The sequence below is a fragment of the Mus pahari genome, chromosome 1 (assembly GCF_900095145.1).
Source record: "Mus pahari chromosome 1, PAHARI_EIJ_v1.1, whole genome shotgun sequence".
Taxonomy (NCBI): domain Eukaryota; kingdom Metazoa; phylum Chordata; class Mammalia; order Rodentia; family Muridae; genus Mus; species Mus pahari.
Window position 1 is genome coordinate 18,652,938 of NC_034590.1, and position 17,208 is coordinate 18,670,145.

Below are 17,208 nucleotides of genomic sequence, written 5' to 3' on the forward strand. Positions count from 1 at the left end.
TAGGTACTGCAGATCCTTCCTGCATTGGTGCCTGCAACTGGTGTGGTGGTGGTCGTCACACACCGCTGGCTGGGGTTTAATGGGTTTGCAACAGTTCAGAAAAACACCTGGTGCAGTGCCTGAATCCTGAGCCCACTGGTTGGGCCCACTGGTTGGCTTCACTAGTCCCTCCTTCCTGCCCTTGGCTCATCCGATCAGAACGTGCTGTGTCCATGCTGTGTGCTATGCAAGGCTCTGGAGACACACAGTGGACAAACCTCCAACTTCTCAAGCAAGTCTCTCAGTTTAAGAACAGAAGGAAGCCATGCCCTCAGCCCCCCCCCCCCCCCCCCCCCCCCCCCCGTCCTTGAGGCGGGAATCTAAGGTAGATGGATTCCAGGCACACGCCGAGGAGGTGGTGAGGCCTGGTGGCCGGGAAGCTGGCCTGCTGGGCCTCAGTTTTCTGTCAAAGGTGTTTAGTGACTCAGTACATCCACAGAGGGATGTAGGATGGAAGGAGCCGAATGATGGTGCCTGCCTCCTCTGAGTGGCCTGCATTTACAGCCATGCCTGGTACACAGCGGTATCTGCGCGGTGGAGGGAGACTCTGGGCATAGTTGAGACACTTTCAGTGTCACACAGGGAGGTGGATCAGGGATAATGTTTACCAGGCATGGGTTCCATCCCCAACACCACAGGAAAGAACAAGGGGCAGCTAGAGCCTGAGAATGCGTGCCCTATGGCCTGCTGGGGACAGCCAGAGCCTGAGAATGTGTGCCCTGTGGCCTGCTGGGGACAGCCAGAGCCTGAGAATGTGTGCCCTGTGGCCTGCTGGNGCCTGCTGGGGACAGCCAGAGCCTGAGAATGTGTGCCCTGTGGCCTGCTGGGGACAGCCAGAGCCTGAGAATGTGTGCCCTGTGGCCTGCTGGGGCTGACTGCTAATCCTTTCACAGGCTGAGCCCTGCAGGCAGGAGAGCTTGCCTGACAGATTAATGGCCTGGGTTACCCTGCCTGCCTACCTGGAGCTCCCTGTGGGTCAGGCTCTATTCCCAGACCAAGCTGGGGTCTCCACAGAGTCCACCACTGCACCCCCAGCTGGATTTGCAGACTCACAGCAGCCTCTGCTCCAGGCCAGGCTGCTGAATGGCAGGCCAAGTGCTGTGTGCCCCATCTCTGGCTCCTCCAGGGCAGAACTGCCCACAGGACCCCTGGGACTGGGTCATTAGAAGCCCAGGAGCAAGTTTCTACTTGGGCACTGGATACCCTGTGTCCCCACTTTTTGGCTTCAGCTTCCTTTCTTGCACAAGAAAAGTAGCCACGGTGATGAGGTTGGCTCCTTGCCCCGTGGAAACCCTCAGAATGAGCTGCAGGCTATACTAGCAAAGGGGAATCCTCTGGGCTGAAAGGAAACCCCATAAACTGTTTATTAAGGGTAGCCAATCAGAGAAGCCCCAGGGCAGAGGAAGAACAAGCTCTGTGTCCTAGAAGCAAGCAGGAATCCTTTCCTGAACCCAACACATCACTGCCCGTGTATCCGGGAGTCATGGGTTCTACTAGGGCTGATCAGTCAGTGATCGAAGGGCATCTCTGAGTAGAAGCTAAGGATGCTGCCAGCACACTATCATACACAGGACTCGCCAGCCCTGACCCACAGCTGACAGTGGCGGTGATGTCACTACTTAACTGTGGCGAGTTGAGGCAGGTGTAGTGGCATCTGCCTGTCATTCCAGCACTCTGGAGTCTGAGACAGGAGGATCTTGAGTTTGAGGCCAGCCTGGGCTACATAGTAAGAGACCCTTTACTATTACAATTTTAAGTAGGCGTAGAACTGAGTCCAGAGCTGGGGAGGTAACACAGTTGTTAGAGTGCTTGTCCAGCACACACAAAGCCTTGGGTTTGCAGGAGCATCAGATGTTCAAGGCCATCCTCAGCAACAAAGAGTTCAGGGCTAGCCTGGGCTATGTGAAATCCTGTCTCAAAAACCAACGAGAACACAAAGCACTGAATCCAAACACAGACACGGGAGCAACAGAGGAATTGTAAGGACGAGTCAGTCAGAGATGCCCTAGAGTTGGGCAAGGTGTCACCCCTGGAATAAACAGGGCAGAGGGCTCACAGCTTCTCTCCGTGTTATTTCTTAAAACTGTGACTGAAATCTACAATGACTTCAAAATAAGGAGTTAGGGAATAGGTGTACACTGTCACCCGGGTTCAGGGCATCCAATCTGATTGACCTGGGGTGGGCGTGGCCTTGAAGTAGACAGCTTGGCCTGAGAGTGACCATCCACTTTAGCCTGGGGTGTCTGTGGCCTTGTTCAGGCCAACCTGGGCGGGCTGGGTTCTTCTGGATCTGGTATCCCAATACTCCGTCACTTTCTCAGCCATCTTCCTCCCAGAGAGGAGTTTAGATTGGACATCACGTGGCCCCTGAGTCTCTGGCATCTCCAGCCACTGCAGGCTCTCTGGCTGGCTCCACAAGGGTTGGAAAGAGTCCTCATTCAGGCGAGGCCCGACTCATGGGCTAGCCTGTAAAACAGGCCTTTCTGGGCCAGCAGCTGCGCTGGACTGCCACTCTCTGCCACCTGCCCCTCATCCATGACTAGGACTCTGCAAGGAAGACATAGGGCAGTTCTTGGGACAGTAGCTGAGGTCCCAGCTCTACTTTCAGTTCACTCCCCCAGATGTCTGATTTCCCAAGCTGCTACCTGACCCCAACCCCAGCTTCTTGGATGCATGGGTCAAATGTCTTTCCCTGGGGCTTGGTCATGCTCCTCACACAGTGGGCACTTTGTGAGCCATCCCAGGACACTTGCACACGTTCCATGTCTTCCCATGCCTCCCTGGCCCTGTGCACCACTGTCAGGAGGGACGTCTTACCTGGCACAGTCCATCACGGAGCTCAGGCGGTGAGCGATGAGCAGTACTGTACACTGTGTGAACCAGCACTCCAGGGCCGCCCGCATCTGCATCTCCGTCCCTGGGTCCACGGAGGCAGTCGCCTCGTCCAGGATGAGGATCTGGGTTTTCCGGAGAAGGGCACGTGCCAGGCACAGGAGCTGCTTCTGACCCACGCTGTGAATAAGCTGCATGGTTAGGCTAAGGAGGTGTCACGGGTTAGTACAGGCCTGTCTACAAGCTGGCCCTGGGGACAGCTGCAGATGGAGCCTGTAGGTGTTGTCCCCATCCCACCATGAGCACCCAAGTCTTCAAGGGTGGGACGATTCCATTCCTCTTGTCTTGGTGTAGGTTGCCTGTGGCAACTCATTCACACATTCTGTGCCTTGGGAATCTCCACCTGTTTTCTTCCTCTCTGCGGGTGCATGTATGTGTGTATGCGTGTGGAAGATGGAGGCTGACATCAAGTGTCTTCACGCTCCACATTATCAACAGAGGCGGTTTCTCCTTGAACCCAGGCTGAGTTAGCTAGTCTGCCTATGTAGCTTGATTCAGGGATCTCCCATCTCTGCATCCTGAGTACTGAAATGATAGGCAGCTGCTTAGCCCACCTGGCTTTTACATGCACTCAGGGGATTTGAACTCTGGTCCTCCCACTCACTCAGCAAGCACTTAACCCACTGAACATCTATCTCCCAGCCCCCATCATAACATGCTAAGTGTTTAAGTGGCTACCAGCCACAGAAGGTGACTAATGCCCCTTTTGGGTGTCCCTTTGATTGAAACAGGATCTTACCATGTAGCCCTGGCTGGCCTGAAACTCACTGTGTAGACCAGTCCTCACACTCACAGAGATCTGCCTGCTGCCCCTGTCTTCTGAACACAGCCTTACTTGGTTTTGTTTTTTTGTTTTTTGAGACAATGTCTCATCTTACTAAGTAGCCCAGGCTGGTCTCAAACTTGAAATCTTCCTAGCTCAGCCCTTGAGAGCTGGGATCACAAGCCTGCACCACCAGGACCAGCTATGCATAATGATGCTTCCTTCCCGTTGCTTGGGAAAGGCTCGGGGCGGGGGCGAGGGAGCAGCACAGCACTTGCGCATTTCCTCAGAGTGCACGAGGCTCTAGTTAACGGTCCTGCGCTAGGAAAAAATAGTACAATGTATCTCCCCAGCGTCTGTTTAGGTTATGTGTGGTTCATCTTTAAAACATTGTGGCAGAAGGCATTACGATAGATGATGGTTCAGGCAGGAAAATCCCTGCTTTGCAAACATGAGGACCTGAGATCAGATCCCCGACATGCACACAGAAGCTGCTCAGGATGGCATGTGTCTGTAATCCCAGCGCTGGGAAGGCAGAGACAGGAGGAACCCTGGGAACCTTTTGGCCCACCAGCCTAGGAGAAGCAATGAGCACCCGGTTCAGCGAGAGACCCTGCCTCGAGAAATAAGATGGAGAGCTATAGAGGCCAAGGTTGACCTTTGGCTTCTTCTACACACACACACACACACACACACACACACTTCAGCCTCTACACACACACACACACACACACACACACACACACACACACACACACGGACACACACACACACACTCACACACACGGACACACACACACACACACGCACGCACACACACACATACGCACACGCACACTTACTCTTTGGAAAGGACACACACTATCATTTAGNCACACACACACACACACACACACACTTCAGCCTCTCCACACACACACACACACACACACACACTTCAGCCTTTACACACACACACACACACACACACACACGCACGCACGCACACACACACACACACACGCACGCACACACACACATACGCACACGCACACTTACTCTTTGGAAAGGACACACACTATCATTTAGCCACAACAAATCTGAGATCAGTGCCAACATCAAGCATAGTATTTTGTAGCAAAGTTGAAGGGACTGTGGCCAGGGTGAGCATGGAGGCGTGGCTCTGGCAGGCCTTACCCTTCCCTCCCATTCTCCTTGCCTTGCTAAAGACCATAACCTACATTCCAAAGCTAGCCGCCGAGGTCTATTCCCTTATTTGGTTGCTTCCTCCTTCTGAGGCTGACTACCAAGATCCAGCTATCAAAATATTGAAGTGGGCAATCAAAGCCCCCTTTGGCTATCCTAATTAACATGCCTAATCAAAATTAAACACCTCATCCTAACACAGCATTTCCCTTTATACCTTTATAAACAAACTGCCATTTTCCCATGGGCCATGTCTGTCTCCAATCCACCCAGGGGCAGTCCTTTGTCCCTCTGGGGCTAATACCCCTTCCCTCTCTCCCTCTTCCCTTTCCTCTCTCCCTCATCCTCCAGCCCCTTATCACTGCCCTCTGACCCTCTGGGGCATATAAATCTCCTTCGTGTTGAGAACTTGGTCTTGGGGGTCCTGAGCCAATACTTTTCCTTTCAAAAATGAATACGGAGTAAGAGCAAGAGTCTAGGCTAGGTTTCACCATAGGAAAAAGATCATGGCACAGAGAACCCGAGGGTTGGGACCGCAGGAAAGGATCGGGACCAGTATTAGCAGAAGGAGGCTGTTCCCTGGAGTCTGTACAGAGCCAAGACTGTCCCTATCCTTGCCCCCTTCCTTCTGGCCCTGCTGTTGGTGGGTGGCTGTACCTCAGGTCATCCCCCTGGCCCGCACACTCATACTGCAGCTGGCCGGGCAGGCTGGTCACGAAGGCCTTGAGCTGCACCGTCTCCAGCGCTGCCCAGATGCCTTCATCCGTGTGCTCCTGAAGCAGGTCCAGGTTCATCCGCAGAGAGCCTGGGAACAGGACAGGGTCCTGGCCGGAGGGATGCCAGGGTCAGGGATGACTGGGACATACCATAGCTCCCTCCTCCACCACCTCTCTCCCAGGGTCCTAGGCCTCACCTGAGGGATGATGGTGATTCGGGACCTCAGTGTGTGCAGCCCCACATGGGTGATGGGGATCCCATCGATCCAGATATCACCCTCGGCAGCCTCCTGAAGCCGCAGCAGGCCCCAAGCCAGGGAGGACTTCCCGGCCCCTGTTCTGCCCACGATGCCCACCTGCCAGGTAATGGAAGACTGAGAGCCATGCAGAGCAGGTCTGCCCCAGCCCTGGGGTTCCTGGATGCCTATCTGAAAGATTCTTGTCCTGCACAGGACTTGTCTCTGTGCTCACTGAACTGGCTGGTCAACTTGACACAAGCTGGAGTTATCACAGAGAAAGAGCTTCAGGTGAGGAAGTGCCTCCATGAGATCCAGTTGTATTAGTGATTAACTGGGGAGGGCCCATTGTGGGTGATGCCATCCCTGTGCTGGTAGTCTTGGGTTCTATAAGAAAGTAAGCTGAGCCAGCCAGGGGAAGCAAGCCAGTAAGCAGCACCTCTCCATGGTCTTTGCATCAGCTCCTGCTTCCTGCCCTGTGTATTTTCCAGGCCTGACTTCCTTTGGTGATGAACAGCAATGTGGAAGTGTAAGCTGAGTAAACCCTTTCCTCCCCAACTTGCTCCTTGGTCACAATGTCTGTGCAGGAATAGAATCCCTGATTAAGACAGTCACCCTCCGCTGAGCATGCCCCCTCAACACATCGCTTATACTTCCATCCCAACTCCCATCTCTCCTCTTCCCCTGCATCCTGACCTACCCATGCCTTCTTCCACCCATCCATCAGTCTGTCCATGTATTCTTTCATTTACTCCCCATCTTTCCTTCAAGTCATTCCCGACACTATCCATGGGTCTCACTCTTGCCTACAGTCCATCCTCTCTCATCTATCCCTTATCCATCCTTCCATACAGCCCAACAAGCCCCTCGTACAGGGAGATACAGGAAGCCACCCCTAGAGGCAGATCAAGGCGTGTGGGATGGAATCTAAGAAACCTGGGCAGGGGTCTCAGACTTGGAGTCTGGTGCCCACAAGGAGGCAACAGGAAGGCTGCCCACCTTCTCTCCTGCGTGTATCTTCAGGGACACACCCTGCACAGCCAAGGGCAGCTCTGGTCGGTGTCTGAGCCCAAAGTCCCGGAATTCAATCTGTCCCCCAGAAGGCCAGAGAGGCTGGGCTTCGCAGGTGGGCAGCCTCCAGGGAGCCTGGGTCAAGGAACAGGTTGGGCACAGGTCAGAGGAGCTGTCCCCACAAGCTTCTCACAGGTGGTCTGCTTCTCAGAACCTTAGCTTCCTGATGCACCTTTCATTTGGAAACAACTCCAGGTCCTGCTAGCACTGTTTCATTGTTGTTTGGGGACAAGGTCTCTGTATACAGCCCAGGCTAGCTTCTAACATAACTGTAACACAGACTAACCTCTAACTCATTATTTAACTCAGGCTGTCCTCCAAATCACTATTTATCCCAGCTACACTGCAACTCTTTGTGTAGCCTAGACTAACTGCTAACTTCTTATGTAGCTACTGCTTGCTTTATATAGCTAAGACAGGCTACTAACTTACTATGTAGCCGGGCTAGCCCCTAACTTGCTATGTCTCCCAGGCTAACTTCAAACTTTCTACCCAGCATAGCTTTTATTTAGCTCAGACTAGCCTCAGCCCCAAACTCACTACATAGACCAGGCTAGCTTCAACCTAGCAGCAATCCTCCTGCCTCACCTTCAAATGCTGGGGTTTAGTTGTGAGTGTTGACGCCAGCTTGTTGCCACGTCATTACATCACTCTGTTCCTGTGGCATTGCTGTCACACTCCTGAAGTGTTGTGTGTGCGCCACTGGTCTGTTCTGGCACACTGCAGCTGCGAGGCTGTCCTCTCCCTCCCTGGCTTGCTGCCTGGTTCCGATGTCACTGTAACAGCACTGTTCTCTGCCTGAGTGATGGTCTTGTCCTGCCCTGTGCCCTGCTGCATGGCTGGACTATGCCACTGTAAGGTCGTCACTAAGATGAGGGGGCACCCCACCCTCTGGTGTTACAGGTCACTCAGATGAGTGACCCACACAGCAGAGCTAGAAAGCAGGGTTTTAACTCTTCACTTTCGCTGCCACAATGGCTGTGACTCCAGCCCACTGGGATGTTGCTTTGTGGGAAAGGAGGGGGGCAAGCACCACCCTGGACCCACGGTCCCTCATTCCATCTCCCGATCTTCACCTCTTTGGGGATGCGAGCATAGTCCTGCACGCGCTCCACGGCCACCATGCTGTTCTCCAGATCCATCCAGCTGCGGACCACCCACTGCAGAGTCTTTGTCACCTGGTATGAGGCCACACCTCAGCTGGGCTCCTCTGGGTTCCCATAAGCCCTCCTCCCTACCCAGGTGCCAGGGAGGCAAAGAAAGAGGGACTATGGGAAAAGGGAAGCTGAGGACCCACAGAGTCTGGTCCACAGAGGTGGGGCTTGGCTAATAAGACAGTGCATAGAGCAAGCAGGTGACACTCTCACAAATCCACTGGCACGAAACAGAGAGAGGATCAGAGAGTGTGCCTGGCCTTCCCGGAACACCCAGCACGACCTGGGTCTGTGGGTTCCATTCAGGCAGCTTCCGCAGAGGGGTTAGGCCTCTCCAGATGTCCACTCTGAGCCTCCAAGTGCCTTGCCGAGACCTATGAGCAGTTCCATGGCTGGCCCTGCCTTGTCTCTACTCCCTTTTCTGGCTCGCCTTCTCCAGCTGTGCTGGCCTGACACAGCAGGGGCAGCTGCCACGTGACCCCTCCATGGCTTTGCCCAGAGCACTGACCCTTAAAGGAGATTTGAACAGCAATTTATAAAGCTCTTGGGACAACAACTTTTTTTAAATCTGATATTGACTGTGTAGATGAGAGAGAGAGAGAGAGAGAGAGAGAGAGAGAGAGAGAGAGAGAGAGAGAATGTATGTGTAAGGGTATATCTGTGAGAGTGTGTAAGCAGTGTGTAAGAGAAAAGAGAATGTGTGTGAGTGTGTTTAAGAGTGTGTATAAGCAGTGTGTAAAAGAGGAGAGAGAATGTGTGTATAAGAGAGTGTGTGTATGTGTGTGTATGTGTGTGACCAACACTGCATATTATCAAGCGCTAACAACAAACACACCACTGGAAACTGGCTCTCAACACTCTTCGCCTGTCTCAGCTAATCTACAGGATGTCTGAAATGGCAGTGCCGGCCCATTATTCAGATGGGCACATAGAGGGTCTTGAGCTACTTGCTTGAGGTCCAAGTTCCCTGAGAACTGTACTTCCCTAGTTCTGGGCAGTAGAGACCTGGGAGTCCTTGTAACTACTCCAGCAGGGGTCCATCCATCCCTGATCTGACCCACCTCCAGCCAGGGGTAAGATGCTGGAGTACCTGGAGGGCAGCGGAGACCGAGAAGCCCACGAGGCCAGCACTCAGGTGAGCCTTGCTCAGCACAGCGCATGTAGCAGCCACGAATACCAAGCCATTCCCCAGAAGCTCCAGGTTAGTAGCCAGCCACCTGTGAAGGGAAACAGGGCTCAGCAGGGCCCACTTCAGCGGGCATGGTGTGGACTGGTCGTGGTAAATGCTCACCACCCCTGGGGGGGGGGTCCTGCAATGGGGTCTAACTGCAAGAGGAGGGGTGCCACTATTCTATGATTCAGTTGCAGGCCTGACACATGCTGGATGTTCCATAGAGCTTCCTGTTTTAGAGATGTGTATTTTCTACCCCTGGTCTAGCCTGTTCCTCACCAGTCACCTCCCTGGTGTGTGTGTAACTATATGTACACTTGTGTGTGCAAGCTAGAGGACAGTCTCAACTATCCTTCCTCAGGTGTCACACGCCATTTATTTATTTATTTATTTATTTATTTATTTATTTATGAATGAGACAGGGTTTCTCTGCATAGAAACCTCCTGGCTGTTCTGGAACACACTCTGTAGACCAGGCTGGCCTCAAACTCAGATTCACCTGCCTCCGGAGTGCTGAGATTAAAGGTGCACTGACACCGCCCGGCTCTACAGGGGTCTCTGTCAAGAGAGTCAGGCTGGCTTGCCAGTGAGCCTTGGGAACTGACATGCCTCCATCCCAAGCCCCCTCTCCCAAGGGCTGAGACAAAAAGCTTATGCCACCACGCTTGGATTCGTTATACGGTGAGCTGATGAGCACATCTCTCACCTGCCTTTTCATTAGGCCACGTTCCCATCCTCGCGTGCATTCAGCTCCAATGTGACCTCTCCCGGGAGCCCACCCTGTATTTCTGTTTCTCCTCATGCACTGACCGCCATCCAGTGATTCTCTTCCCAGCCAAATCACTTAATGTCAGCAACGACTGTCACCATTACGAGTCCCTGGGCTCCATGGCGACAAGGATCTTGTTTTCTCATCCCTGGCTCTAGTTCCAGTCCGTCCTTCAGCATGAAGCATGTGCTCAACAAATGCATTCTCAAAGGATAGGTACAGTGTATCTACCTCGCTGCATCCTGCTCTACCATTCATCCCTTCAACAGCAAGCATGCACTATGAGCTGGGCATGTTCACAGAGCCGGGGACCTAGCCTGAACAAGAGCCTCTCATGTCCCTGGGAGGGGAGAAGATACTGCTCCCATTTGATAGCTGAGAAAACTAAGGCTCAAGAAGGGCTGGAGTAGTGACAGGCATGTGGCAAGCACTCCCTGTAACGATTTGATCCTTAAAGCCACCTTGAGTGTGACAGTAGTTGAGTAAATAAGGCTCAGAGAGGTTGTGTACCTTGTTCAGGGTCTACCAGCTTGCACCCGGCAGAACTGGGAGCTGTCTTGCTCTTTCTTATTTCCAAAAGGTGATGAAGGATTAAGGATACCAGACCCCTGTCATCAAGGAAACAGAGGCTGGTATGATTGCCTGGCAACCATCCTTTCTGTATCTCCAACTCACTGACTGCCAGAGACTTTGGCTGTTCTGTGTGTTCAGATGTTCTGAGTGGGACTCAGCCTCAGATGGTCCCTAGCTCGTGTGACTGTCCCAAGCCATGTGACCCCTCTAACTACACAGTGCAGCTCTTGTGGGGAGTGGGTTCCAGGTCTACTCTGATCCCGGGCTCATCCTACCTGTCGGCCACCAGTTTCGGGAAACTGACCCTCTGGTTCTCATCCATGAGAGCATCGTGCTGAGCTGTGAAGGATGCCTGGGCCCGGAAGGCCCTGACCACCAGACTGCCCTGGAAGGTCTCAGCCATATGGGAACACACGGATGAGTAGCGGGCCGACTCTAGACGTCTCAGCTGGCAAGATGTGGCCACATAGAGGCTCTGTGGTGGGAGAGGGGAGGAGGGGCAGAGACACAGAGAGGGAGCTCTAAGTGCACAGGGAGCAGCAGATGCCCTCCGCTGTGCCTGCTCCGGCCCCTTGCTTGCCTTCTCAGGAGCAGGGGAATCTGACAGCTGCTGAATCTAGCAACAGGACCCAGTTCCAAGCTCCCTCTACCTAACTCCAAAGACTCTGCCTCAAGTCAGGCAGACTGAGAGATGACTTGGGACCACTAGCAGTCACGGTTGCTAACAGGAGAGTTGAGAAGGAAGCACCCTCAGAAATTGCCCTGGACATATAGAGGGTCACATGGCCCAGCCTAGCAGATCAGAGCATTGGTCCTACGATTGGTTTAGAACAGGCACATGACCATCACAGGCCAGTCAGAATCTTTCCTGGGTTGGATTCATGAAAGACTTCCTTGGTGTTGGGAGGACTGGGGAAGGGGAGAAGACAGAGCAGAAGTCAGCCAAGGTCTGCTTGTCCCCTAGCAAAAGCATGTACAAACTGAGGCCTGGCTGGGCTAGCCTGAGCTTCTCAAAGACCAGCTAGCTGAGCATCCCATGCAGCCTACACTGCCAGGCTGTGTGTCCACTCAGGTGGCAAAGCTCTGGAGTTCACATCTGCTTCCCAAAGAGCTGGTATGACAGACACGGCCCCTATTCCTGGCTCAGATGCTGATCTTTGCGTTAGGCCAATTTCAGAGGGCCTCGGGCCCCTGGCAGAGGAAAACAGACATCCTAGTACAATATAATCCAGCCTATGCAGCGCTGTGCCCTGCAGTGTGCAAATGGGAGGAGACATTGCAGCCATAGGATCCAATGTTAGACACAGAGGAACTCTTGGGAGGGGGGGTGAGGCTTCTAGTCTCTCCATCCCATAGCAAGCTGCAGAACCTCTCCTACTGAGCCTTGCCTAGAGGCAGGGGACTGACAGATGTGACCTCAGCTAGTCCTGGGCTCTGACCTCTTCATACCTGAAACCCAGCATAGAGGACCATGAGAGGTAGGATGGCCACAATGGCCAGAGGCGTGGCCATCGTCACTGCCAGGCCGGCCACCAGGAGCCCAAAGGCATAGGTCAGTAGGGACCTCAGCTTGTCCGGGATGTCCACATCCACTGTGTCCGTCTCCTTGGAAAAGCGGTTCAGCAGGTTCCCGACTGGCGTGCGCTCAAAGAAGCCGATGGGAGAGCGAGCCACGTCCCACAGGAGGTTCCGGAAAAGGAGGCCTGAGGCCCGGGCCCCACCCAGGAACACCGCAGCCATGGAGGCAAACAGTCCGATGGCTGCAGAGGGAGAGTTGGAGTAGAAGCCAGTGCTGGGCTGGGGCAGGTCTCCCAGCACCCGGATGACCATGGTATATGATGTGATAGATGCACTGCTGGAGGGTGAATAGTGTCTCCCCAAACTCAAACCTACCTCTACCTCTAAATACACCCTTATTTAGAAATACGAGTTTCATATGTACAATAAAGGAATATTCTAGATTTAGGGTGAGCCCTACACCTGTCTGTTCTTCGTATCCTTCTAAGAACTGGGCACAGGCAGGAGACAGATACACAGACACTGATAGAGACCGGCGTAGCAGCAACAGCTAAGGTAAACAAAAGTCTAGAAGCCACCAGAAGCTGGGAAAGAGGTTGCAAGGGGAGGCACTGCCAAGGCGACCCCATTGTCAATCAAAGCCCCATTGTACAGTGTAGGCAGCCACATGACTCAACTAGCCAGTCAGAGCACACCAGCCATGCGGCTTTCTGTGATTGGTTCGTGGTGGTCACCTGACTTATAAAGGGGCCCAATCAGAACCTTCCCTGTGGATAAAGGCTGAGGAAGTGAAGTGTAGAGTGTTGGGGATGCTGAGGTGGCTTGTTGCCATCAGGGTGATACTGAGTCTTCTGCCCCTGCTCCCAAGGTCTCCCCCCAGCAGCTCCCAAGGAGCTCCCCCAGCCTCCTCCAGGAACCAGCTCCGCTGCTGGCTGGGTTTAAGATGGTCCACCTAAGTATTGTGGGAGAGTATGTTTCTGTGATTCTGGAGGCTGCGTAGTTCACAGATACGCTTTGTTTATTTTTTTGAGACAGGGTCGCGTGTAGCCCATGCTGGCCTTAAATTTGTGATGAAGCAGAGGGTAAGTTGAATGCCTGGTCTATCTGCCTCTACCTCTGGAGTGAAGAGACTTCAGGGGCATGTCACCAGCCCAGGCTAGCCCTACCTAGGTAGCCAGCATGCAGCTGCGTGCCACCCAAATGGTTCATTCCAGCCTGGCTGACTGACAGCTCATAGTCTGTCTGGATTAAATGACCATCTGCATTCCAGCAGCTTCTCCCAGCTGTGGCAGACAGGTCTACAGACTGTACGGGTTCCTAAAGTCAAGGCTGACATGCCTATTTTCAAGTTAGACAGAGGCTCACAGCATCTTGCTGATGTGGCTACTGTCCTAGTGGATCGTGCTGAAGCCGCGTTTTGTCTGTAGAGCTAGGGAATGAACTCGGGGCTTCACACATCCTAGGCAAGCACTGTACACTAAGCTACATCCTCAGATATCCCACCTTTTCTCACTTTTAAAAAAATTACATTTATTTTGTACATGTGTATTCGTGCATGTGTGTGTGTGTGTGTGTGTGTGTGTGTGTATTTCCTGTCATAGCATGTGTGTAGAAGTCAGAAGACCCCCTGTGGAAGTCAGATCTCTCTTTCTACCACATGACTTGCAAGAGTCAAACTCTAGTCAGTAGGTTTGATGGCAGGAGCCTTAACACTGTGCCATCTCCCCAGCCCCCCATTTTACTTATTTTGCAATGGTATGTCACCAAGTTACCTGGGCTGTCCTTGAGCCCAGATAGTCTTAACTTGCACCGGTCCTACCTTCAGCCTCCCGGGTAGCTGGAGTTACAGGAGTATGTCACGATTTCTGGCTACCTCAAACAACTTTCATGACGGGGCCAAACCCACGTGCCCAGCAGCATTTTCTTTTCACTGTGGCCATGTTTGAAATGTAGGGGGATGGGGGTTAAGACAGTGTGGACTGGAATAAGGAGGAGGATGCTCTATGCAAGGGCACTGTAGCTGGTCCTTGCAGGGACATGGCTGCTCAGTAGCTGAGAGTGGAGGTTGTGGGGACATCTACATAAACCATAAGCCAGTGCCACTCCACATAAGGTCACAGGATTGGCTTAGTCAATATGGTGTTGCAATATGACAATATCACTTTGCAGCCTGGTGTCCCTGGCAGAGGCCACATGGGAGCTCTTTGCACCTTGCCTTGCAACAGAGGTGAACCTGCAATCACTTCAATAATAATAATAGTTATTAATATATTATATAATAATATAAAGTATAAGTATATGATATATAATATGCTGTATTATATGTTATATATTTTATTATATAATAAATATTAATTATTATAATTTTATTGTTATCATTATTTTATTAATTATTAACATTAATTATCATTATGGCTTACTTGAATGAACCATTTGGGTTCACAGCTTCAGGTTGGTTACCTTAGCTAGGGCTAGCCTGGGCTAGTGGCATCATTACAATATTTATTATTGCATCTGTGGTGGTACAGACCTGTGTAATCCTAGCATGTAGGAGCTTGAAGTAGGGGGATCTTAAGTTTGAGGTCAGCCTGGACTGGAAGAAAAGACTGCCTCTGACTGAAATAATAAGTTAAGCTGGGCTGGTGAGAAGGGACTTGCTGCCAAGACTGGTGGCTTGAGCATGCCCACCCTGGACTAGCATGGTAGAAGGAGAGAACCCACTCTGGCAGGCGTGATCACGCACGTGCTGTAGTGTCTATGTGTCCATGCACATACCAAAGATGAATGAGTAAAGGAACAGAAAAATGAGAAGGGGAAATGAGCGCAGTGAAGGAGGCAGAGCGTGTGCCGGGGAAGGGGTGTGGTCTGGGCGGAGGCTGTGCCTGGAGGATTGGCAGCAGCGGGGGGTGGGGGGGTGGGGTGGGGNGGGGTGGGGGTGGGGGATTGAGTCGTTCACTAGCGGAACTTCACAGACTCCTAGGCAGGAAGGCACTGTCCCCAGGCCCCTCTTCCCTCCAGCCGCACTTTAAGGACCAGGGATGGTTGGTCCTAGGACGTTCTGAGCAGACATTCAAGGACAGAAGCCGTGGGGTGGGAGGCAGGGCTTGAGCCGAGCTCTCTGACACGTGTACCTTGCAGACAGCCAAGGATCCCATAGACCCAGCCGCGCAGGGCTGCATGCATCTGCCGCCCATCCACGACCGGGTCATCGGCCCAGAGGCTCAGCCAGTAGTCTTGGCAGAAGGATGCCACTTGCTGGCAGAGGAAGAGGAACAGGGTGTAGGTGCAGAGGGGTGTGCCCACCGCCCGCAGGTAGCTCAGGTATATGGTGCTCTTCACCTATGAGACATGTAAGGGAGGGGTGGTAGAGAAGGGGATGAGAGGAGAATGAGTTGGGTCAGGTTCCCAAAGGCAACATTAACAGAACCTCACTGGGCATGCCCCAGGAGCCTCCTGCTGGAGACCATGTGGGAAGCCATGTCTGGGTGGGTGGATGAATGAAGGCTGGCTGAGGGGATACACGGATGGGTTCAGGATAAGGTGGACTGAGGGACAGATCGAGGCAGTATGGAAGGAGAGAGATGATACTGTGGATTTCAGATTTGGGCTTTCTTGGGTGTTGGTTATAGAGACAAATATTGGCTCATATACACCCTGGCTCCTTCATCTTTATAATGAGGCTATTACCGGCTGGCTCTTTTGAGGGACCAAGGTGATGTGGGATATTGTGAGGATTAAGAATCAGGGAGGTTACAATCCCATTTGGCCCACAGTAGGTACTTGAGAAAGGTGAGCGCCCTCCCTGGTGTGTTAGAACTGAAGCAAAATCAGTGGTCTTTACCCGGCCATATTGCACACTGTCCTCTCCTGCTGTCAATCCTGTGGCCTCAGGGTCACCCAGAGACGCCTCCATCTGTGCCTCTGATGTTCTGCCGCCCTTCACAGGGGCTGCCTCCGTGGGCCTGGGCCTACGGTTTAAAGGAAATCAGGACATGTTAGCATCTCTTCCCATGGGGACTGTGAGCTCCTTCTGATGGTAGCCAGTGAGCTCTGCAGGATTCTTTCTAGCTCTTCATTCATTCACCCAGGAAGGAGGGAGGGGTTACACGTCCATGGACACATGGGCGGATGGATAGAAAAGATGGCCACATGTATGCATGGACAGAAAGTGTAGATAGATAGGAAGACAGAAGACAGATGTAAGGTGGATGGATAGAAAAAAGGAGAGGTGGTCACATGGATGGATGAAAGGAAGGGTGTGTGCACACATGGGTGGGTGTGAATGCATGGGTGGGTATGAACACATGGGTGGGTGTGAACACATGGGTGAGTGTGAATGCATAGGTGGGTGTGAATGCATGGGTGGGTATGAACATATGGGTGATAGATAGGTGGGTGTGAACGCATGGGTGAATATGAATGCATGGGTGGGTATGAACATGTGGGTGAGTATGAATGCATGGGTGGGTCTGAACACATGGGTGGGTATGAATGCACTGGTGGGTGTGAACACATGGGTGGGTGTGAACGCATGGGTGGGTAGGTGCGTGGACAGATAGATACATGGGTAGGCATGATCCAGGCACCATACTTCCTCCTACATGGCACTCAGCTCCACCACTCTAGAGTCTTGTTTAAGCCTGTCCCCAATGCTGTTTCACCAGATTAAAACAGTTGTCCACACAGGAAACTCCGTCTTCTGAAGTTTCACTCTGGCTTTAGCTTCTGTTCCATTGTTTCGCCACTGCTGTTTACCCTCAGACCTGTCGGTCCAGCTTGTCTGAGTGTCAGTGTTTCACTCTTTGATGCTAAAGACATTCCTATTCCTGTCATCTGTGGAGGACTGCATTGATTTAACTGTTCTGTGCTTCGGTTTCCCTAGATACAAAATGGAGGTCTCTATCATTAATTACCTGTTTATTGTCTTCCTAGCATTTATCTGTCATTTATTGTCTCTCAAGAGTCTTTACCTGCTGGGCGTAGTGGTGCATGCCTTTAATCCCAGCACTCGGGAGGCAGAGGTAGGTGGATTTCTGAGTTCGAGGCCAGCCTGGTCTACAGAGCGAGTTCCAGGACAGCCAGGGCTATACAGAGAAACCCTGTCTCAGAAACAAACAAACA

The 17,208-nt window shown here is 52.5% G+C and overlaps 1 protein-coding gene across 3 annotated transcripts in view; it reads right to left on the reverse strand.

Moving 5' to 3' along the window:
* Positions 1–1,674: 1,674 nt before the first annotated feature.
* Abcc6 (ATP binding cassette subfamily C member 6) overlaps positions 1,675–17,208 on the reverse strand; it is a 57,060-nt gene continuing 41,526 nt past the window's right edge. For 2 of the 3 annotated variants that reach the window (XM_021217043.2, XM_029532989.1), the window contains exons 21-31: positions 15,929–16,055; positions 15,219–15,426; positions 12,019–12,329; positions 10,845–11,044; positions 9,147–9,273; positions 7,979–8,080; positions 6,831–6,977; positions 5,793–5,951; positions 5,537–5,703; positions 2,857–3,051; positions 1,675–2,586 (exon numbers count right to left, since the gene is read on the reverse strand). In XM_021217043.2, the coding sequence (XP_021072702.1) occupies positions 2,478–2,586; positions 2,857–3,051; positions 5,537–5,703; positions 5,793–5,951; positions 6,831–6,977; positions 7,979–8,080; positions 9,147–9,273; positions 10,845–11,044; positions 12,019–12,329; positions 15,219–15,426; positions 15,929–16,055 (1,852 nt within the window). In that variant the 3' untranslated portion in view covers positions 1,675–2,477. Of the gene's footprint in view, positions 2,587–2,856; positions 3,052–5,536; positions 5,704–5,792; positions 5,952–6,830; positions 6,978–7,978; positions 8,081–9,146; positions 9,274–10,506; positions 10,605–10,844; positions 11,045–12,018; positions 12,330–15,218; positions 15,427–15,928; positions 16,056–17,208 lie in introns of those variants that run through there. The other variant, XR_003842701.1, reaches the window with a different exon arrangement.